Below are 23,805 nucleotides of genomic sequence, written 5' to 3'. Positions count from 1 at the left end.
TCATCGATAGCTTGAAGTCCATGCTCAATCCGAGATTTCTTATTTCCTTCGATATTTTAGGCGGTGTTCCCAGATCATCTTACCCCATGGCGAGCGGGTCATAATGTTTCCAATTGGCACATGTGAGTATGTCCGTCTTGGAAGCATTCAATTTGAGATGGCTCCACGAAATCCAATGATCCACAACTCGGAGACAGCTGAAAATTGGTGAGTTTCCAATATCTTTGGAGCATTGCAGTTGAAGGAGTACTTGCCTGTCATCTGCGTAGTTATAGCACGTGAGGTGAAATTGATTATGTTGGAAGGCAAGCAAATGGTGGTCTGACCATATGACTGGAGTCATTGTTTGAAAGGTAACTAGTTCTCTATTAGCAAAAATTACATCTACGATATGCCCAGCGATGTGTGGAGGTTCGTGGACGATCTGATGCAGATTCAGTGCTTCTAGGCCAGCAATGATTATTTTTGGATGGGGCGTCTTTGGTGTATCAAACCAGATGTTGAGGTCACCCCGAACACATAGGTTGGAGTGTAGTGTTATCAGGTTCGAAATTGTGTCTAGAAGTCCGTCTGGGAAATATACCTTGCTAGGTGGAGGTCTGTAAAGGAGCAGGAAGTTACAGGAGGAAAACAGTGTAGGATTGCATCTGGTGAAAAGGGCCTCACAATCTTTAATGGAGACGTCTTCCACTTTAGTGATATGTAATGTTTGCCTGAACACAGCAGCTAGGCCGCCTCCTTTTTTGCCTATACAATTTTGGGTGATCATTTGATAGTCTAGAGGAACGGCTTCATGCAGGACTGGAGCCATATCATCTCCCTATCATGATTCAGAAATAAATAGTATGTCTGGTTTGCGTCAGTGAGAAGATCGTGGATGTGATGTTTGTCTTAGAGAGCGATTAAGGATTTATTAGTAGACCATTTAGAGAATGTGCTTTCGATATAGTGTGACTTTGTTTTGTAGAGGAGTGAGCAGTATTTTGTGGGCTTGCAGCTGGGTTGTCCTTAGTGTTGGTATTAGGTGTACGAGGATAGCAATCGTGTGGCTGTTCTATATCCTATTCCTCGTCCTTCAGGCTAAAAAGGCATTTTGATGGGTCTGTGTGTGTAGGTGGTGGAGACAGTGTTTGGTTTGTTGTTTTTGTAGTGTAACTGTGGCGCGGTGGAGATGCAGACCAGGACAATGTTAAAGGGTTCACTAGTTCTGGGTTTATTTAAAGGCTGACAACAAAGAATTGTGGGAACTGTAGTCCTCTTGCTCCTCCTGTAGTCTTCCAGGTGGGGTCTCTTTGGGAGGTTTTCTATCACGCTCCGGAGTCTTTCCAGTGACTCAATACATGTATGAGGAAAAAAGAACAGAACAAAAAAACCGAGTTGTTAGGACGGGGTTCTATGAACTGGGGGTATATCGCAGGAAGTCAGGGGGGGTGTGAACAGTGAGGGAGTGTTCAGTGCACCTTAACCGTCACCAGTGTGTCCTGTGTACTTTTACGCTGGTAATCAGTTCTGCTTACGCGCTCGTGCTTTCTCCCCCACCTCCCCCCTCTCTGCTGTTCTCACTAGTGCGGCCCCACGGCAGTGCCCAACGTCCCTGTACCTTTGGGAGCCACGACCTCCTGTGGTCGTGGCTGGCGTCTGCGTGGTGCCAGGTAGGGTCTGGCTGCCCGTCTGTTCCGCCTGGAGCTCGTCCCGCGTCGAGGTGTTCCTGCTCTCCGCTACTCTCCTCACCGACTTCTGCTCCGATTCTTCTGACGTCACCTGGCAGCACAAGGAAGGTCCTAACTCGGGTCTCCTCTGCTTCGCTGGTTCTCTCGCCTCGCCCCGCTGAACGCCGTCCTTCTTCCGCTTCCTCGCTTTTGGCGTCCTCAGGCCCACGTGACTCCGCCACCTGATCTTGCAGTCTCGGGATCTTAAAGGGACAGTACTCTGGAAAACTCTGTAACTCGGGGAAACTGAAAATAAAGAAGTGGAGATGGGGAAAGGTAAGGAGGGAACTGGTCCGTCTGGGGGTTCATGTCCTGCGCGGCAGGCACATCCTCACAGTAACTTTGTTGTGCAGTAGACATGGAGAAGCAAAGTTGTGAGGCGTCGCACGTTGCTTATTTTATTTGTGTCTGTTTAGGGCGGAGGGTGTATGAGTTGGGGTGACAGGGCAGCATGTGGGTCATTTGGTAAGGTTCTAAATTCTCCAAGGGATGGGGGGCGGTTAAAAGAGAGTTGTTGTGATGCTATATGTGTGTTAGGTGTGGTGGACGAGAGAACGCTTGGAATTGGAGGTTGTTCATTTGTGTAATTTGAAAGTCGGTGTATGTTTGTAGTGTGTGATGGAAAGTATTCTGGAGTGCTGCTATTGAGAGATTTTGTTGTGCTGGTGTGCGTGATATGTTTTGTTTTTGAGGAATACTGAAAGGGGATGCTCATGTATTTGTTTTATTAGATGGATTTGTTTGTGAGTGAAAGTTGTAAGGTACAGGTAATGGTGATGTGTTTGTGAGTAGAGTGTTGTGTGTAAGAGGAGATGAAGTAGAGTTGGGAGTGTTTGTCCGAGACTTGTTTGCTGCATGAGGTAGTATGTGTGGTGTTGTGGGGAATAGGTGTTGTGTGGTTGTCCTCTTGTGGTTGAAAGAAGAGGAGGGTGTTGGTTGGAGAAATTATGGAAGGCTGAGTATAGGTTTGTTAGTGACAAAAAGGGGTCTGTTAGGAGAAATTAGAGCAGGGAGTTCTGTCTGGTTGGGATATAGCTCGGTGTGGTGTGGTATTGGGTTGTGTTCGTCATGAGTGGTTTGGCTAGTGGTGTAAGATAGAGTTGTGTACTGTTTGTAGGTGGTGGAGCAAATGTGTGGTACCCGGGATAGAAGATTTGTAGTGGGTGGTGAGACATTGAATTGTGCATAGGGTTAGTTTGTGGTAAATTAGTGGTGTAGATTTAGTGTGAGTGTGTTACAATGTGGATGGGGTAGGGTGGATGCTGGTGTATGTGAATTTGGGCAGCATTTCTGGCCCTGGGCCCGTCCAGTCTCGAACAGACAACTGCCCTTGTCCTCGCTGCCATTCGAGACTGGTCAGGCTGAGACGTCCTAAGCCCTGGCCTTATAAAGCCCTTGTAATGAAGTGACCCCTTCAGCCATTAGGAATCCTACCCAATCACAGCACTAGCCCTAAACCTTAGAACCAAAAGGACACCAAGCTCTAACAGCCAATCATAGCCCTAGTCCAGACACTCAATCAGGCTCTAAACCCTACGTCCTGTAGAAAGCCTAAATCCCGACCCTAGTCCAATCCCTATTCCCAGCAACCAGTAACACAAGAAACGTAAGCCCTATATCCAGTAGAAAGCCTAACCCTAGGCCTAGTCCCAGAAGCCAATCACACAGGAAACCCTAAGCCTTATATCCAATAGAAAGCCTAACCCTAGCCCCAACCCTAGACCCAGCAACCAGTCACACATGAAACCTAAGCCCCACATCGAATAGAAAGCCCAGCCCCAGGAATCTATCCGAAACCCTAACCCAATCCACCAATCAGATCACTAACCCTTAGTCCTATATCAATTGAATCACTGACCCAGGAACCAATCAGAACCCTCAAATAGCCAACCAACGATAACACTAACCCTAATCCAATAGAAACATCAGATGCAACCACCAATCAATACACACATGTACCATCCAATAGCAGACTATATAAGGTCCATGCAATTCCTCAGTCAGGGTTTGTTGGCCAGGAATTTGGAGGCTGCACTTCTATTCAGAATCTCATAGGAGACAGACAGGCTCAATCCACACTTTGGATTTCTGCAGGTAAGGGCCTAACAAACTTTGTCCTCGAACAATACTGTTTGTATAAAACTGTACTTACTCTCCTAGCCAAAAAGCGAGTGCACAATCCCTACCCTACAAAAACACAGCTTAAACAGCTCACAGCAGATTACTGCTGTCTCAGAGCACCCTCAGTTCACTCTCTTATGTAGAGTATCCCTGTTGCTGAGGGGGAAAGGGGGAGGGGGTCTGGTTTCCCTCACTTGCTAACACAATATGGGAGATGAGGTGGATTGCTTAACATACAGGTCTGAGCACAGAGCAAGGGAGAAATTGGGAGGGAAAAACAGGTAGTCATGAGGAACATAAGGGAACAACAACAGATTTTGGACTTCAAATCCCACAATTCAACAGGTTAAATAAAACAGTCACGGGCAAGTAAAAACCACATGTTTCTACACAAAATAGGTGAGCAATGATGCAAAACTTACGTTTTTTAACTGTAACAATCACAAGCAAAAACAATAAAAAAATAAATGCAATCACGGGTATGGAAAATCGATTTTAAAAATTTAGGAAAGAGACATCACTAGTCTGCCTCCTTACCACCTCCTGGTCTTTGGTACACTGCAATCTGGGGCACATGGGAAACTGCAGTACACAAAATGGAGGTGAATGTTTTGGGGGTACACTCAGCAGACCATTAAGGGTTGCCTGGGAGCTGGGGAGCCAATCAGAAAGCTTTAGGCGATTCCCTGGAGGAGCTGGGAAACTGCTCTTCTATTCAGAATCTCCTAGGAGAGAGGGCTCAATCCACACTTTGAACTGCTGCAGGTAATGGCCCAACAAAAGTCCAGCAAAGCCAGTAAACAAGTGCACAATCCCTCCAAAAGCACAGCTTAAATAGCTCACAGCAGATTACTGCTGTCTCAGAGCACCCTTGCAAGGTGTCCAACTCAGGACCAAGACGGGGTCCTTCGTTCTCTCCCATCAGGTTGGTTCTTTACTATGGGATTCTTGGCTTTACACCAACATACATGCTAGGTACACCTAGATAGGGTTTGCATCTTAGGAGTATGCTTGATTACTGCCATGTATCTATATGCCTGCTTATATGCACTGTTTTAGCGCCATGGTAGAATTCCACCTTTTATTTACTCTGTTGGTGCTTGTAATCTTATACATCTGTTTGTGTCTAATGATTCTCAAACGTTTTATACTAGAATGACGCTTGTTCAATAAATGCTTATTGAAAACGTCCCCGTTGTTTATTCTGAGACTAACTGAGCACGAGTGACTGAGCGAAAAGTGCTTTACTGTTTCCACGATCCCTGAGGGATCAAGGGTTGTCATGTTCGATATTTGCCAGAAACTATTCGCTCCTTGTTAATGTTAGGGGGCTTATAGTGGCACTGTGACCTAGCTGGTCTAAAGGGACAATATCCTGCGGGGGTGTCCGGAATCAGTCTAGGCACCAATCCCTTAGTTTATGTTGTCTAAACGCTCAGAGCCTACATAGATTTGTAGGAACTACACAACAATTCTATGCTTACAGAACTGAAATAATTATACTGTTTTTTAATCTGAAGACCTTTACTTTAATTCTGGTAACTATGCTGATATGTTCTGTTATCACCATTATGGACATCACTTCCTACACAGAGTCAGTAATCAACGTCCACATTTTAATTATACATAATGGGAAAATTGTCTGATTCCCCCACAAGTGAGTTCTAAAACTCATGAAGACAAATTTAAATAGTTCACAGGATATGACACGTCAGACCCTACGTCATATGGTTTAAACTTAGTCCCTACCAAACAAATAAATGCTTACAGAGACCAAGCTAATATATACAGCATCATTTATTAACCAGTTAGCCCTTAAAGGCTATGATTACCGGAAAAATAAAGTTGATTTAAAATCAATTTGGGAAACTAAATCGTGGCAGGTTCAGGTACCTCAAACCTTATTTCGAGCCTGCCTAATTCTCCCACGAAGGATCTTTTTGAGTAACACAGTTCAACAGACTACCTGTCTAGGCGTGGCAAACATTAAAGACATTAATGTTTCAACAATTCCCTCCATTGCCCTCAGTTTTCCTTACTGGAGAGGAATGCAACTCTTCTGTTGGACGTTCACACGTTTGCAAACATGTTGAGGTCCACGCCGCATGTAATAGTTCAGCTCCAAATTTGTCCTGTGATTTAAAAGGAATATCAGCTCCAGCTCCACTTATCACAGTCCTTTCAAATGGAAGTTATTTAATGCTTAATGATCAAAATTGTTGCAGTATGTGAGCGGGAGTTCCCTCGATTTTGTCTGTCTCCCAGCTTGTCACTTGTTGCAACATCGTCCTATTCCCCCCTAGGCATGGGATTGTTGATAGCTCGTTGTGGCCTTCCATTCCAGCGTTGAAGTCAGATTTTAACAAGCTAAATAGGCTCAAAGCCCTACTGTTTAAAAAGGAGTATCTCTCACATCTGTTTGCGGAACCTTCGAATTGCAGGTGGCTAGAACTTCTAGTAAAATACAGTCCTTGTTAAACACCAATCTTCCCCTGCATTTCGGTAAATAAGTGCATCAAATGTGTAATGCCTCTAACACAGCCGGTCTTGCACACTTTAAGTTGTTGCCTAGGCCTCTTCAGTACTTTCAAGACTATCTTTGGAGTGATCTCGGCTTTTATTTATTCAGTTTTTTCCAGTGTATTCGGAGGATTTCTGCTGCTATTACTCATTTGCGGCATTCTCATCCTATTTCTGCTTATCAGCAATGGCTGTTCCTTTTGCAAGCCCTCTGGAACTATAATCTCCCAAACACTATTGTAAGCACTTGCTTCAAGTTTTTGGGATGTTTATAATCCAAGAGCTGAATCTTGGTACTTAACAATCAGACCTGCATGGTTTACCTGCGTACAGCCCGTGTTCCATTGCCTTTGGTTCCCCTTTAAATGTGCACTGGATATGTGCCTGGCTTTGCAGACACACGCTTCCATGGATACTTAACTGCTAATGAGTCCCTTACCAACCCATTTTCAGAACTGTCCCCTAGGTTTGCGGCTTCTCCACAATGCGAGGTTTGAGCCACTCACTGTTGAGGAAATATGTGCATGGGCACATGGCTCACGGAATACAGGCTTTACTAACACGGATGCAGGTTACCCGGTAACTATTTCAGCACCGCCTGAGCTAGAGGATCATGTCTGTTCTCTAGAACTTGTGCCTTGGGCTGTTGATAATCTTTTGCAGAGTCGTACTCCTTTATGAAGTTCCTGGCTTTTGAATTTGCGAGTGACACAATGTATCCATCCAAAACACCATAATTTGACTATTTTTCAAAATTGACAATTCATTTTTTAGTTTTCCATATATAACTTTATGAATTATGCTTTGAGATTGTTTATCTTTCAATTGCATTTATATTTTTTGTGCTTTTTCGTGCTATTATCTGACCAAAAGGAGGGTGTCATGTGTTTCTCATATGGCCCATTGTCGTTTTCCCTTTGTTAGCCTAATTATACACATTGTAGGCCGCTTTGGTTTTCCACATTACTAAATGGCGCGGTTGCCTTTGTCCCACATTATATTTTCACACGGAACCAGCACATGTTTTTGTATTTTATTATTTTTGTGGGATTTAGACTGAACATCCTAGACAAGGTCAAAAAAGATTGCCCATTGTTGTTCTCTCTGGACAGAAGCACCTAGACAAAATCAAGGAATGCAGCTGCTGATTTTGAATACACATATCTTGTCATATAACTGAGGACAGGGGTTCTAAAAAACACACACAGAGCGAAGGTCCTGAGACCAGAGTGCAGCATCAGCTGGGACAGGAACATCTACCTATGCATGCTAAGGTACTGTATCCGCCACTAAACCCAGAGATCTCTACTATATTAACAGTTTACTTCAGTAGTACGGGAGGGGTTAGGCATATCTGTCAAATAACATGACGGGGCTTTTCATTGTATACGGTTTATTAACCATGCTGATGATATTATTGACATGTATTAGTTTTCTAATTGTGGCACAATTATTGCATCTTAGAGCACGATAGTTTAGATAAACATTGTAAACTCCCTTTGTGTCGCTTTCTTATCCTTTTGTGGACAAGTACGAGTGAGAGAGCGGAAGGGTGTGTCCTTTTCCCTCGATCCCCGAGAGGGTCGAGAGTGTTGTGTTCTGGGGTGCCAAATCACTTGTCTCTCTGGAAAGGTTAAGCGGGCAAGTGAGGCACTATAGCCAGTCAGGCTCTGGCTTATTGATACTGATGTGGTATGGTGATTCAGTCCCCTACGTACTGATGTTCTATGGTCCCAAGCCCTGAGCAGAATCCATGTAATGGGGAAGAGGGACATCTATATGCTAGATTCAACTTACCAAATTGAGCAGCCTTTGTTATGCCGTAATTGGCGGTATGTCGCTGATATTTGTCAGTTTTATTGACTACGAATATGTGTTGAATACCCTTTCCTTCTTTCATTATCATCTCAGAAAACCAATAAAGCTGGTTTAAAAAAGAATGGCTTAAATTGTATGGATGTTGAATAGGATCGCTAAAAGTAAGGTGTACGCACAAAAACAAAAGGTCTGGATACCTTTCGGGGACAATATACAGCCCCGCCAATAATATAACGTTTACCTGTTACGCATTGTATTTTCAAAACTGAAGTCCTATGGCCAATGTTATTTCATGGGAGCACATTTAGGATGTTCTCTTAATCCTTCTGAAGTTCTGGGTTATTTCATTTTTTTTTACTCCCAGCCAGTCAGTAATACGAGATGTCAGACATGGAGAAGCATTATATCTAGTTAAATATGTCTGTGCTATGTTTTTTAGAGCAGTAGCAGATTGTAGGGTACCTCCAAGTTCAGGTATGTCTGACTGAATTTCTCACTAAAACCATTAGCTCAAAGAAACCTACCATCGAAGGTGGAAGAACGACGGCCCCAACACAAGTATAAAAAATATCTCATGTTGCCAAAGGCAAAAGTGCAAGTACAAGTGCAAAAATGTTTGTGCAAGATACCACAAATATTAGCTTTTAAAAGTCCATAGTATGGTACATTTATTCTAACATATGGTATTTCTTCAAATATTTCTTCTGCCAAAGTATAATCCCTACCACAGCTGACTTGTGTTTAGAGAAAACTGCTTCATCATTGCAAAGAAGCTTTCTTTTTTGTTCTGACTTGTCTGAAACCAACTTAGTCTTGTCACCACAGTAGCTGTTGCTGTGTGGTCGGTAGATCAAATATCAATATAAGCATGAGGTTGGCTTCAAACCACCCATCCCCTCCCTCCCTCCCCTCTTACTCACTCTTTCTCTTCTGTTTCTGTTAGAGTATCAGGAAGTCAACAAGATGACCGAAATCCTTGAAAGACTCTGCATCTTACTTATTTGGCAGAAGACCTGTCACAATGTAGACAAGAATTCTTTATAAAGTGGGTTTCTAATTGGCGGCTGTGGCAGTCATTATATTTTAGAAATTTAAGTGTTGGGCCTCTTCTCTCATTCCAGCTAGCTGGTCTGCAAAGGTCCAGTAGCTCTTCATTTAATCCTGTTCTCTGGACTCTCCCAGTCAGCTAGCCCTTGCTCTTCAGGTACCTTTTCTTCTTCTAATTCAGGGCACGGCAACAGGGTCTAGTCTCGATTGGTCCAGGCCATTTGTGATCTCTGTTTAAAGGAAGGTCCTGCCCGTGCGAAGTATCTTATCTAGGCTGATGCATACTGTCTCCTGAAGGTCCACATAGATTACTCGCTTGATGTTGGCAGTAGTTACAGTTTAAGTTCTAGCAGGAAGATTCAAGTGTTAGCACTTCTGAGCAAGCTTGTCTTTCTCTGGCTTTTCCATCTGTTTTCTGAATTTTTACCTGGCAAGCAAGACAGGACAGATTCTAACCAGTAACTGTGGCTTGTCAATCGTCCATCGACACCCTTGACTAAGTTTCCTAGATTGCTAGAGAACACCCAACAGAAGACAGGCTGGGGAAGAGAGGGCATATGAGTTAGTGAAGGGAAATTGGTTTGGCAAGTGGCAGATTTAGTTCTTCCCCCAGCTCAGCAGAATGTTAGTTTCTGAACACAGTTCCAGGATACAAAGACAAGCTGATTGTCACGCCAAGGGGCGGTGATGGCCACTTTCAGGGGAAATGTCTTTCTGTGGAAACTCCTCATGAAAACAATGTTGATAATACAGGGGAGGGACTGGAAATCAGAGTCTCAACAGTAAATATGGCTGTACCCTGTGACTAATCCACTTCCAGCAATTTCTAGGTGCCTCATGACCCTCAATTGTGGGCGCGATCCACTTTGGGAACACTCACTAGAGGAGCCTAGAGTCTTACGGCTGTCATGAAGCAGTGCCATTTAACCTGCTGATTGTGGAATCCATTAGGGGAAGAAATTCCGAAACATTTATTTGCTGAGGCCATGGGCTTCACAGTGTTATTAAGACATTATCTGACTTCAGTCTCTCCATCCCCAATTAAACATTTTCAGAGTGATGGAAATATTCAGTCCTAACCAAATACAAGCTTGGGAGGGAAAGGTACTAAGTGCTGGACTGGATTATTTTTTACTCATTGTAGTGAATATATCAGTGTTACTGGAAAACAAGCACTTAAATTGGTTTTTATTTTTTATTTATTTATTTATATTATTTTTTTTACACCCAGTGCACTCGAACATTCCCATTGTGGACCAGCAGGCCATCTTTCAGAAGCCATCACCTGGCATTCGCAAGATTGTTCTATCCACAAACATTGCAGAGACCTCCATCACCATTGACGACATTGTACATGTTGTTGACTGCGGCACACAGAAAGAGCAGCGATATGACCTCCGAACTAAGGTTAGTGAATGCATGCATTTTATGTTGAAGATCTTTACTAACTTGATCTAGTAGGTTGAAAATGGAGGTATATTATGTTATTGCCATTTGTGTAGCACGAATTTTCCTTTATCATGGATCCATAGCTCTGCAGCAGTCCTTACTGACTCATTTGAATCTGAAGATTTCCTTCAGAGACGGTAGACTGATTCGGCTTGTTATGTTGTGTTACGGGTATTGTGTTCTTGTTCTTTCAGTCGTGTGGCTCTGTTGCATTCTTCCAGCTTTGGGTATATATATTTGTTACCGTAGGGCAGAGTGCTTTACTCACAGCTCACTTTCACAGGTTTCACATTGGTAGACATGGCATTGTCTGTCAGACAGGAGATCTGTGTGTATGGTTTCTTGGCGTGAGTGATGTTTAATACTGTAAAAACAGAGTAAATTAAATACCTGGCCTTTGTTGGAAGTATGTCAGGAGTCTTTAAGTGTGTTCTGTTGGATGTTAATGTGAGGTATTTCAAAGTATGTGCTAGGGTGACCATGATAATACACAAAAATATCAGTGGATATACGATGTATGTTGTTTCTCGTGTTGTGTTGGGTGGTTTGTGTGTAGCTTTCATTGATGATATAGTGGGCTGTGTGACAGTTGACTACTTGGCATACTTGGGTTGTGTTTACCCTGTGGAATTTGTTCAGCTAAGTGTGTTCTGTTAAGTATTTATGTGTGGAGTTTCGAAGACATTAATGATGTTACAAAATGCTGGGTCTAATCTGAGGGGGCATGGTGGACAAAAAAACCGATGTGTTGGAATGCTACCCGAGCGATTGCCCGTGTTTAGACCTATTGCAAGAGAGTAAACCGTTTATATGGTAGCTGTCGTTTAGAAGAATCTCACAACTACTGACAGTACAGATTATGGTATATCAATATCCAAGTACAGGCAAGTACGTGCTCAAAGTCTTTAACACCCTATTACCAATCAGGAGTACAGTAGATTGAAAGAATCCAAACACACACATATATATTTGGTACTGGAGCACACACAATTCTGTTGCTTATTTCAGAAGTGTCAAATAGGCTGTCCATATGATGGTTTTGTTTTTATTTTTATCTCTCCAACTGTTGTCTATATTCTTAAACACATCTGGCAGCTGACAGGTTTTTCATCTATTACAAGACTTATTGAAAGCTCACAAAGGTACTGGTGATGCCCCAGTTCAGCTGTAAAGTATCTATACAGTGGTTTATTACAATATTATTTCTCAGTGTCTATCGCACATGTAAAAAGTATGTGCGCTGAATAAAGAAATCTACACTTCTGAAAGAAACAGGTTATTGTTAGATTCCTTACCTTAGAATATCCCCAGGCATCAGACTGGATCCGGAAAGTTTTGCGTAGCAGTACCCCTGTGCGTCGATAGGCGTCGTCTGCGGCTCCGCGTCCGTCGTGATCGCCGGGATGATGTCGGAGTACTTAGACGCCGCCCTCGCGCGCTGTCGTCAGTTCTTCTTTTTTCCGCACCAGCAAGCGCAGATCCGGGAAGAGCAGTACTCCTAGTCAATTTTTGACTAAACTTTTTGATCTCTCTTGGATCATTTTCGAGTCTATACCTCGACTCGCGGTGCCGATAGGGATGCCCGGGTTCAAACCCTGCGACGATTGTCACCGCTTGATGTCGGTGACCGACCCCCACCGTTGGTGCCTTTACTGTCTCGGGGCCGACCACGATGACAGGTCGTGCCACAACTGCCGGGCCTTAACCTCGAAGGCTAGACGGGAGCGGTCCCGTAAGCGTCTCGAGCTCCGGCAGTCGGCCCGCGCCGCTCGAGGTCCCGGTCCAGGAGGAGGTCGAGGGACCAGTCGCGGGGCCGTAGTCAGCACAGCTCGGCGAGTCGACACCACTCGTCGGGCTCCAAGTCCTCCGGTAAGTCGAGGCACAAGAAGTCGAAGAAGCGACATCACTCTTCCGACTCCCCCCGACGCTCGCGCGATGCGGCCGGGGTTTGGGCGACAACGCCCACGCGGCTCCGCCGGAGCCGCAAGCGCGGCGTCCAGCTCCATACCTGCCGGTCCCTGGGCTGCACGCGACGCCGGAGGAGAGCAGCTCCCTTCTCGCGGCCATGAGGTCGCGCTTCCCTCCGTCGGAACCCGCCGAGGCGCCTTCGGGCCCCGCGGGTCCTTCTGGGAGCCCAAGCGGGCCGGCGGCTCCGGCCCCAGCACCGTCAGGTGCTTCGGCCCCGGTGTCGCCGACGACTCCGGTACCAACACCGCAGGGCCCTTCAGGATCCAGGCCTGGATCCGTGACGACGACGGTCAACCTTACGACCCCTCTGCTGGCGCCGTCAGCAAGGGTGTCACCCCCGGCGCCGTCTCCGGACGGCGCCGTCCCTGGTCCCAACCTCGGTCCAGAACTGGCATTGGACTGGCACCAGCCAGCGCCGTCTTCGACGCCGATTGGTGAGCCCTTCACCGACGACCCGGCTCCATCGTTTGTTCCTGACTATTAGGCGATGGATGACGAGGAGGACTGAGAGGGGTCTAAGGACCCTCTGGCACTGCAGTGCCAGTTGAGCCAGGACTGGGCAGACGAGCCGGCGGAGGCCAGTGGTCTGGACACTTAGCCCGACACTGGATTTGTCTTCCCTCCTACCGTGGCTACGTAGGAGGGGGCTGCTTACAGCGTGGTGTTGACTAGGGCAGCCAAGGCCTTGGCTCTTGAGCTCCCTGTCGCGGCCGTGAGGACTAACCTCCTCACTGAGGTGCTGAAACCACAGGCAAGCTCCTGGGAGCCTCTACTGCCATTCAACAAAGCCCTCACTGATGTTCTATTGGGCACCTGGTCCAAGCCCTCCACAGGCCTCCCTGTGGATCGGAACGTAGCTTGACGCCACCGCCCGGCTCCGGGCGACCCCAGCTTCCTGTCCGTTCACCCCACCCCCGAGAGCCTGGTGATCCAGGCCTCTACTTCCCAGACCGCATTCCTGACCGCTCCTCTGGATCGGGAATCCAAAAGGTACGATCAGTTTGGGAAGAAACTGTTCTCCTAACACAAAAAAGTGAAGGGGGGACAGGGAACTTAATTAGAAAAACGAGGTCCAGTACCAATGCTCCCACATATATGTGTCTACACTGAAGTGGTAACAGTTCCTCTGGAATAGAAAAAGAGATCAACCAAATTTGGTTTCAAAGAGAAAGAAGTTCTAAAAATAGAAGCAATGCTTGTAAATCGCTCTATTGGTTGGTTGATATCAGGTACAGAGAGGGGAATCCTCTTTTTGTCTAAAATGCCCTCAGACACCCTTGCGAGTGTTATGTATCCTCATGGGGCGTTGCGCGTCGTGCGGGCAGCTCCTCTGTCCCTCACGGGCCCCGCAGGGGGGGCTCTTTGGCGGAGATCTTTTGAAGGAGATGCCGCAGTTGTGCTTGTGGGTGTGAGGGTCTAGGGAAATTGAGCGAGTTTAAAATAACCAAACGGTGCCCAGAACCTGTTTTTAATCAATGGTCCGCATGGTCAATTAAAAGGGTGCAAGTCCTGGAGAGTCCCTGTCAAAACAAATAGAAGGGGCGGTTGTGTGACTAGCCGCTGCTCACAGGACGAGTGCTCAGGTGAAAAAGGTGTCAAAGAAACTAGGTCAACATGTTTCGCGCTCTGTTGTGGTCCCTAACGGATCCATAAGCTCTTCGTCAGGACCAAAAAATAAACGTGATTAGCAGTGTGTGTAAAACAAATGTAAGAGAAGTAACAGGTGCCAGGCCTAGTGCCCGTGAACCTGTGATACCTTATTCTTCAAGGTGTCGAGTGTCTTCGCGCTGATGGCTACCTATAATCTAGGTGCTCATCCCCAACCTAAAACGGTGAAGAATATAATAAGAGAGGAAAAGAACAAGCATATGTACAAAATCACGCACTCAGCCTGAATACTGAAGTGAACGTGTGAATGAGGGCATATTAGTCCTAAAGCTGCCTTCGTTTAGATAGACATTGCTGCTCAGTCGCCATATATATCATGTGAGTAGGATGCAAAACAAAAGGACATACATATCCTCATAGTCTGCCAGTAGTAGGTGGTGAGCGCGTAAATTAGGGCATATTACTCATGATGCTGCTTTCATAAAATAGACATTCGTGCTCAGTCGCCATATATATCATGTGAATAGTGTGAAAGCCTGACACGCATGTCCTCATAAACTGCCAGTAGTAGGTGGTGTTATAGTATGCCCCAATAGTCAGGGAACAGGTTATGGTGCTCAGGAGCTCAATCTGCAGTATCGACCGGACCCTTCTTGAAAGGTCCCCCCCCACGTAGGTCAGGCGAAACACACTTACACGGTGAGTGAGGCCTGGGCCCCCGACTCCGGGGAGACAGGTAACCCAACATAAATCCAAAAGGCTACAATGCCCTTAAAAACGGTGACAGTTCGTCTATGTATACACTTAAAAATACCCACTTCACAAAAGAAAGAAAAGTGTCATCAGAACTGAAGCCTACCCCTTAGTGAACATGGCGGGGCTCCATCGGCATCCGATCGGAGAAGCAAGAAACTGTGGTGGCATAAAGGATGCAATTAAGTAACACAGTTGACAAGAATCAGAAGGCACAAGAACTCCTAACGTGTCGCCTGCTGCGCGGACTGAAGTACTTACAAGTGTCTGCCTCGCCGGTGCTCTGCAACCTACCCGTCTGAATTGGTATGCCGGGATGGTGGGGGCAAGCTCGTTCGTGTCCCTCTTTATCCAGGAAGACTGGATTGGAAGACGCGAACAGCTGAGTTGGGCACCGCGTGATGACGTATCACGCCGGGTCGTTGTGTGTGAGTAGGTCTCCTGGAGACACAGGCTAAAACGGCGGCCATCTTAGAATGGTGCACCGCATATGTTTCTTTATGAAAGCCTGGTGTATAAGAAGGGACACAGGCTGGAAAACTAGAGCAAAACGCAACACTGTGGTCGGGTCCCATGAACCAGGGGATCTAGATGCAAGTCCCAGGTGGGCAGTCTAGGATATCAGAAAATATAAAAAATATGTAGTGATGACATGGTTGTCATATCAACATATGTTCTGATGACATGATATAAATACAGAAAAGTGGGTGGTAGTGCTCTTGACGGGGAAATAGTGGTACCTGTCAGGGGAGTCAGGGCAACCCTGCCCGGGACACCGCGAAGTGTGGACGCGACCCTGCCGAGAGCCAAGTGGCAAGGGGGTCTTGGTCAACTTGTGTCGCCAGTCTGACAGAGCTGTGGCTACTGCTAATTTTCAGTGGCCCTAAAAGTACATTCAGGACATTTTACTGCTGATTTGGAATGGTCTCTTTACTGTATTATTCAATCGTTGATACTGGGACAGAGGGGTTGATTCAAAACCTACCCAGGTCCTGGGGTCCTAGTGTCTTGCCATTGTGACAGGACTCTGGCCACCCCTTAATATCAGTGGCACTGGAAAGTACACGCCGAACGTGTCACTGCTTGATAAAAGCTGTCTCCATAGTGTGGTGTGGAATCAATAGTGCTGGGACTAGGAGGTTGTTTCTGAACCTACCTAGTGCAGTCTTAAAGATGGAAAACCAGATCCTGGTCCTTCAACAAATTACCACCTAGTATGGCCAGAGTGGATTTAGATGGGACAGGGCAGTTACTTAGGACCAACTACATGAGATTAGATAGTTGTAGGGTCAGTTCCATAATGGTGTATTCATGTAATGTACAGAGTTTATGTTAGTGACATAGGAAAAGAGTCTCTCATGAGTTAATTTCAGCCCAAGGTCCTTCAATGTCGCATTTCAATCTATGGACCCATCTTTGTTCTTGCCTGAACAGGGTCCTGGTAGTCCAACTCTGGTTGGAATCAATCACTGTCCATCTTATTCTGGTCGCTGGGTGTTTCATTTGAAAAAAATGGACAAGCATCTTCGTGTTGGTTGTGCCTCTCCTGAACGTGTTTTTATGCTCGCCGATCCTGATCTTCACCTGTCGTGTCGTCATGCCGATGTACCTCTTGCCACATGGGCAGAGAATGGTGTATACGCAGTTTTTAGGTTTTGCCTGGCGAAAAGATGCGCTCTGCGCATCTTTTTCGCGCAGGCGAAATCCTGATGAGATCTGTAGTGTGGCTTTGGGTCGGCCCTCGTCATTGATTGGCTGGCTCCATAAATGGAGCCTAGCCATTGGACGAGGGGCCTGTCCGTCAATGCCGGACCAGATTCGGGGGCGTTCCCGCGTTTCTTTGGCTTTTGCCGACGTCAGCCGAAAGCCGGGAACGCCCCCGAATCTGGTAAGGCACTAGTGGCACCCCGAGCGCTCTGCCGCCTCCTACTACGGTTCAAACGCTGCCTCCCTGATTGCCGCCGCTGCCTGGGGCCGAGAATAACATGAGGACCTCGCCGGGGCCGCGGAGAGCAAGAACGAAGGAGCTGCCCTCCCATTGGCTGAGGCGGTCGAGCCCCCTCAGTGCCGCCGCGCTAGGAGTGGTTCTCGAGCCGCCGCGTCATCGCTGGAGCCGTGCTGCGATTGGCCGCAGCTTCGCCACCATCGGAGGCTCGCCCTGAGAGCGGCGCATCCATCGGGAAACTTCGCCGCCCGCCTGCCTGAGCTAGAGACGGGCCGCCGCGCTGCCCGCGGCGACCCGGAAGTGACTAGCCGGCCGGCCAATCCTAGCGCGGCCGGCCGGAAGTGCCCGCCCCCGCCCGGGGGAAGAAGGAAGACGGCAGCCCAGGAGAAGAAGTATGGCGGCCCACGCGGGGCTCCCGTGGCCTGGAGGGAGCCCCGGGAAAAGCGGAGGACGTTGCCGGTCTCCCATGCTGAAGAGGGAGACCGGAGAAGTGCCCAGGAGATTGCCGCTGTCGCAAGGAGCCCCCGCCAGGACGGCGGCCCAGGAGAAGAAGTATGGCGGTCCACGCGGGGCTCCAGTGGCCTGGAGGGAGCCCCGGGAGAAGCGGAGGACGTTGCCGGTCTCCCATGCCGAAGAGGGAGACCGGAGAAGTACCCAGGAGATTGCCGCCGTCGCAAGGAGCCCCCGCCAGAGTGCCCGGTAAGTTACATGGGCTACCGAGCGCAGCAGCACCACCACCAGAGGCTTGGGGCTCGGAGCCACACCATGGTGGACCTGGGCGTCTGCCCCAGGAAACACCTCTGCGAGCCCCTGCTGCCCCCCGCCCTGCTCAGCTGGGCCCTGCTGCTGCTCTGCTTGGGGCTCAGAGCCGCACCATGGTGGACCTGGTGGAACCTTAACAAAGGCAAAACCATTGCATTGTAAATGCTTGTTAGTGTTGCAATTGGCGTGTCCAGTCTGGCGCCATGGTGTTGTGAGGCCCAGGTCTATTTGTTTTGTGGCTATGGTTTTGGCATAGGACGCACAAGACCCGCAAGGGTAATGTCCAACGACGGGTGGTTAGGCCCATAGTGTGGGTTGTCTCTCCTGGGTGGGTTTTGGTCGGGTGTGGACAAGGTGGTCCCTTAGATTCTGTGTGCGTTTGAATGTGAAAACTGGGTGGGGGGGTGAATGTCCCTGTTTCTAATATTCCCCAGTGCCTTTTCACTATCTTCTGTATGGTATTCGAGTTTGGTGTGAAAATAGTGACACACGTCAGCATTTCGGATTTCGACTTCTCTCTCACTTCAAGCAGGGCCGATCGTGGATTGTTCCTGGCCCTTTTATGTGCCTGTCGTATGATGTTGTTTGGGTAGTGTCTTTTCTTCAAGTTGTCTGTCAAGATCTCTGATTGTTTTTCAAACTCTGTAATGGTGTCACAATTCCTTCGTAGGCGCAGGATCTGTCCCACAGGTAAGTTGTTCCTCAGTGCCTTAGGAGGATGACTCTCGTAGATGAGGAGACTATTCCTGTCCGTGGGCTTTCTGTAGTTGGTAGTGTGTAATGCACCATTTCCCAGGAGATCAACAGATCTAAAAAGGGAATCTGCCACTGTGACCTCGTACTTGTGAATTTTAAGAAGGGATCCAGTGTGTTCACCCAGTCGCAAAATCTGACACATAGTTCTTCTTCTCCTTTCCAGAAGATGATGATGTCAGCGATAAAGCGTCGCCACATCAAGACATTCTCTCTGAATGGATTTGATTCTCCCAAGATGTGTCTTGCCTCGAAATCAGCCATCTAAAGGCAGGCTGGACTTGGGGCGAATGTGCTTCCCATGCTGGTCCCCTGTATTTGATGGTACAGTTGGGTCTTGAAGGCAAAGAAATTCTCTTTGAGTGCAATGGAGGCACATTCACATATGAAGGGTACCGGTGTCTCATTAGACCATGGTGTGATATTTCTTAAAGTAGCCTCTAGGACCTCCAGCGTGGCAAATTGGGGTATGTTGGTATATAAAGCCTCTACATCCATGGTGACCAGTATGTCGATGGTTCTAGATTCGGAGAAGTTTTCAATCAGATTGAGTACTTCTGTAGTATCCCTGAGGTAGGAAGGGGTCTTGCTCACTAGCGAGCGTAGGTAGAAGTCGCAAATCTTGCTCAGTGGCTCCAAGACCGAATCAATCCCCGACACAATCGGACGGCCTGGAGGAGGGTCCACTCCTTTGTGGATCTTTGGTAATGTATAGTAGGCACTCGTGGGTCCTCGTTTGCCAGGAAAGTGGCTTCTTGTTGCGAGATCCATCCTTCTGTTGTGGCCTCATGTACAATGCTCTTGATGCGGCTCGTCCGACGTGAAGTAGGATCTTCTGTGATCGGTTGGTAATGCATTCTGTTAGATAGTTGGCGCTGGCATTCGGCTTCATATATGGCTATATCGTGGATGAAGATCGCCCCACCCTTGTCTGCTGGTTTCAGAATGATGTTGGTGTCTTCTTTGATGGATTTGAATATTCTTCTGTCTTCATTGGACAGGTTGTTGAATGGGCGTTTGTGATTCAATGCTGCCACATCCTTCAGGATCGCCTGCTCAAATGTTAAAATTTTATTAGGTGTCATTTCTGCGGTGGGAGTAAATTTGGAGGGTTTTTTCAGGCCAGTCTCGGTAGGCTCTGTTTCTGGTTTGTTTTGAAAGAAGGCCTTCAATCGCACTTTCCGGAAAAACTGGTGGAGTTCTTGCTGTAGGCGGAATGGGTCCTCAGCTGATGTCGGCACAAGGCCTAAACCTTTTTCCAAAAGTTGAATTTTGCCGCTTGTCAATGTTCTTGAGGATAGGTTGACTATTAGAGTCTCTGTCCCCTTGTCTTGTGCTGTCAGTTCGTCTCTTTTTGGTCTTGCCACTGGACCGTCTTGGAGCCTCCTCTTCTTCTGCCTCTTCCTCTGCCCCTCCCTCTGTTGTAAAAAGGGGGGTTTGGGAATTGGGGGAAATGGGGGGGGGGGGGGGGGTTTGTAAGTGATGTCCTGGCAGCATGTTCCACATCGGTGGCTGTCCCATCCATTGTCCTTGATATGCCGGTGGTTGTAATGGGGTTTGAGGAAGTTGTGTAGCAGTGGAGGTGGGGACTGTCTTCGTGCTCCTCTATTGCTTCTGTTTGGCCAAGACATCTCGCTATGGGGCCCACAACATTGGCCACCAGAGATGGGTCCTCTCCCTACCCCAACTACGACTGCTCGTAATCTTGGGGTCCTCTTTGACAATCAATTGTCCTTCAAGCAGCACGTCATGAAAGTCTCCGCCACCTGTACTACCATCATCAGGTGGCTAAGGAAAATCACGTGGATGCTGCCTGTTGACACCCTGAGGACGGTAGTCCAGGCTCTTGTCATCTCACGCCTGGACTACGGGAACATCTTAGTCTTGGGTGCCTGCAAGGAGGTAACTAGGAAGTACCAGGTGGTACAAAATATGGCTGTTCACCTCATTTGTAACCTTCCTGCTAGAACATCGACCTCATCTCACATGCGCGAACTGCATTGGCTGCGTATGGAGAATAGGGTTAAATTCAAAGCTTTGTGTTTTATGCACAAAATCCTGACCGGAAAAGCCCCACACTACTTATCTGTTCTAGTACAACACTATGTCCCCTCTCGCACACTTAGGTCCTCCACCCAAAATAAAGTTAAAGTACCGCGTGTCAAGAGAGCTAAAATGGGAGGTCGGTCATTCTCCCTGTTAGCGCCCTCTCTTTGGAACTCCCTACCCTTATCTTTGCGCTCTGAAATGTGTTTTCTGACTTTCAGTAAGGGAATTAAGACCTGGTTATTTAATATGTAGGCTGCTGATCCGATACTCCCCTCACCTCGTATACTTTCTGTCTGCTTTAGCGCCGGGAAACCTCCGGGTAGCTGTGCGCTTAATTAAGTGTAATTATAATAATAATAATAATAATAATTGCGTGAAGCGTATTCCCTCGTGTCATTGCTTGAATCACTGCCAAATGAGCCTGATCTGCTGGATCGATTACTGCTACTCTCGTCGGTGGAAGTCTCGTAGTTCTGAAATTCGTAATCTTCCTTTGTACACGGGTACACTTTTTCCTTACTGAAACGCTGTACATCCTTTTGAAGCTTCGTTGTTTTTTTTTTCGTCAGAAACTCCTTATGTTCATTCAGTTCTTTGTTAATTTCCGATAGTCGAGATTTGAATGACGTGATCGAAATTCCAGGCCTGAGCTTCGACGATATGGTGGCAGAGATTCTACGGGCACCCTCGTTACCAGCCGAAGACGGCAGTGCAGCAACAGGGAGTAAAGACGAAGATTGGAAGACACTACATTCTGTGTGGAAATTGCAGATAAAAACAGTGCCACATGGTATAATTATGACCGAATATTCAAGGGCCAATATAGCGCCCAATGGACTCCTTGTAACACTCTCACCCATTATCTTCATAGAGGATCTCACCTTCCGCACCGAATGGTCCAAAATTGCATGGAAATGCACGAGAGATTGGCTTGTGTTAATTATTAAGCTGGCCAAATGCCGGTCTGATGAACTCCTTATTCAGATCACATTGGCAGAGAACGGTCTGAAAGCAGAAATTTCGATCACGTCATTCAATTCACCGACGAGGGTAGCAGTAATCGATCCAGCAGATCAGGCTCATTCTGCAGTGGTTCAAGCAATGACACGAGGGAATACGCTCCACGCAATAAAGGAGCATGAAGACAGTTCCCACCTCCACTGCTACACACCTTCCCTCAAACCCCCTTCCAACCACCGGCTTACCAAGGACAATGGATGGGACAGCCACCGATGTGGAACATGCTGCCAGGACATCACTTACAACCCCCCCCATTTCCCCCAATTCCCGAACCTCCCTTTTTACAACAGAGGGAGGGGGCAAAGGAAGCGGTAGAAGAAGAGGAGGCTCCAAGACGGTCCAGTGGCAAGACCAAGAAGCGACGAACCAACAGCACAAGACAAGGGGACAGAGACTCTAGTAGTCAACCTATCCTCAAGAACATTGACAAGCGGCGAAATCCAACTTTTGGAAAAAGGTTTAGGCCTTGTGCCAACACCAGCCGAGGACCCATTCCGCCTACAACAAGAACTCCACCAGTTTTTCCAGAAAGTGCGATTGAAGGCCTTCTTTCAAAACAAACCGGAAACAGAGCCTACCGAGACTGGCCTGAAAAAAAACCTCCAAATTTACTCCCACCGCAGCAATGACACCTAATGAAATTTTAACATTTGAGCAGACGATCCTGAAGGATGTGGCAGCATTGAATCACAAACGCCCATTCAACAACCTGTTCAATGAAGACAGACGAATACTCAAATCCATCACAGAAGACACGAACATCATTCTGAAACCAGCAGACAAGGGTGGGGCGATCGTCATCCAGGATATAGCCATATATGAAGCCGAAGGCCAGCGCCAACTATCTAACAGAATGTATTACCAACCGATCACAGAAGATCCTACTTCACGTCTGACAAGCCGCATCAAGAGCATTGTACATGAGTCCACAACAGAAGGATGGATCTCGCAACAAGAAGCCACTTTCCTGACAAACGAGGACCCACGAGTGCCTTACTACGATACATTACCAAAGATCCACAAAGGAGTGGACCCTCCTCCAGGCCGTCCGATTGTGTCGGGGATTGATTCGGTCTTGGAGCCACTGAGCAAGTTTTGCGACTTCTACCTATGCCCGCTACTGAGCAAGACCCCTTGCTACCTCAGGGATACTACAGAAGTACTCAATCTGATTGAAAACTTCTCCGACTCTAGAACCATCGACATACTGGTCACCATGGATGTAGAGGCTTTATATACCAACATACCCCAATTTGCCACCCTGAAGGTCCTAGAGGCTACTTTACCAAATATCACACCATGGCCTTGTGAGACACCGATACCCTTCATATGTGAATGTGCCTCCATTGCACTGAAAGAGAATTTCTTTGCCTTCAAGACCCAACTGCACCATCAAATACAGGGGACCAGCATGGTAAGCACATTCGACCCAAGTCTAGCCTGCCTTTACAGGGCTGATTTCGAGGCAAGACATATCTTGGGAGACTCAAATCCATTCAGAGAGAATGTCTTGATTTGGCGACGCTTTATCGACGACATCATCATCTTCTGGAAAGGAGAAGAAGAACTATATGTCAGATTTTTCGATTGGGTCAACACACTGGATCCCTTCTTAAAATTCACAAGTACGAGGTTACAGCGGTAGATTCCCTTTTTAGATCTGTTGATCTCCTTGGAAAATGGTGCATTACACACCACCAACTACAGAAAGCCCACGGACAGGAATAGTCTCCTCGCCTACGAGAGTCATCATCCTAAGGCACTGAGGAACAACTTACCTGTGGGACAGATCCTGCGCCTACGAAGGAATTGTGACACCATTACAGAGTTTGAAAAACAATCAGAGATCTTGACAGACAACTTGAAGAAAAGACACTACCCAAACAACATCATACGTCAGGCACATAAAAGGGCCAGGAACAATCCACGATCGGCCCTGCTTGAAGTGAGAGAGAAGTCAAAATCAGAAATGCTGATGTGTGTCACTACTTTCACACCAAACTCAATACCATACAGAAGATAGTGAAAAGGCACTGGGGTATATTAGAAACAGGGACATTCACACCTGCCCCCCACCCCCCCAGTTTTCGCATTCAAACGCACACAGAATCTAAGGGACCACCTTGTCCACACCCGACCAAAACCCACCCAGGAGAGACAACCCACACTATGGGCCTTACCACCCGTCGTGGGACATTACCCCTGCGGGTCTTGTGCGTCCTGTGCTGAAACCACAGCCACAAAAGAAATAGACCTGGGCCTCACCACACCATGGCGCCAGAC

The 23,805-nt window shown here is 47.3% G+C and overlaps 1 protein-coding gene across 1 annotated transcript in view; it reads left to right on the top strand.

The window, feature by feature from the left end:
• DHX30 (DExH-box helicase 30) overlaps nucleotides 1-23,805 on the top strand; it is a 658,531-nt gene that overhangs the window by 422,473 nt on the left and 212,253 nt on the right. The window contains exon 11 of the mRNA XM_078662529.1: nucleotides 10,447-10,622. Within this exon, the coding sequence (XP_078518655.1) occupies nucleotides 10,447-10,622 (176 nt within the window). The remainder of the gene's footprint in view (nucleotides 1-10,446; nucleotides 10,623-23,805) is intronic.

This window comes from Lissotriton helveticus, chromosome 10, assembly GCF_964261635.1.
Source record: "Lissotriton helveticus chromosome 10, aLisHel1.1, whole genome shotgun sequence".
In the NCBI taxonomy this organism is placed as follows: Eukaryota; Metazoa; Chordata; class Amphibia; order Caudata; family Salamandridae; genus Lissotriton; species Lissotriton helveticus.
The sequence above is the reverse complement of the archived record's forward strand: the minus strand, read 5'-3'. Positions and strand labels throughout refer to the sequence as shown.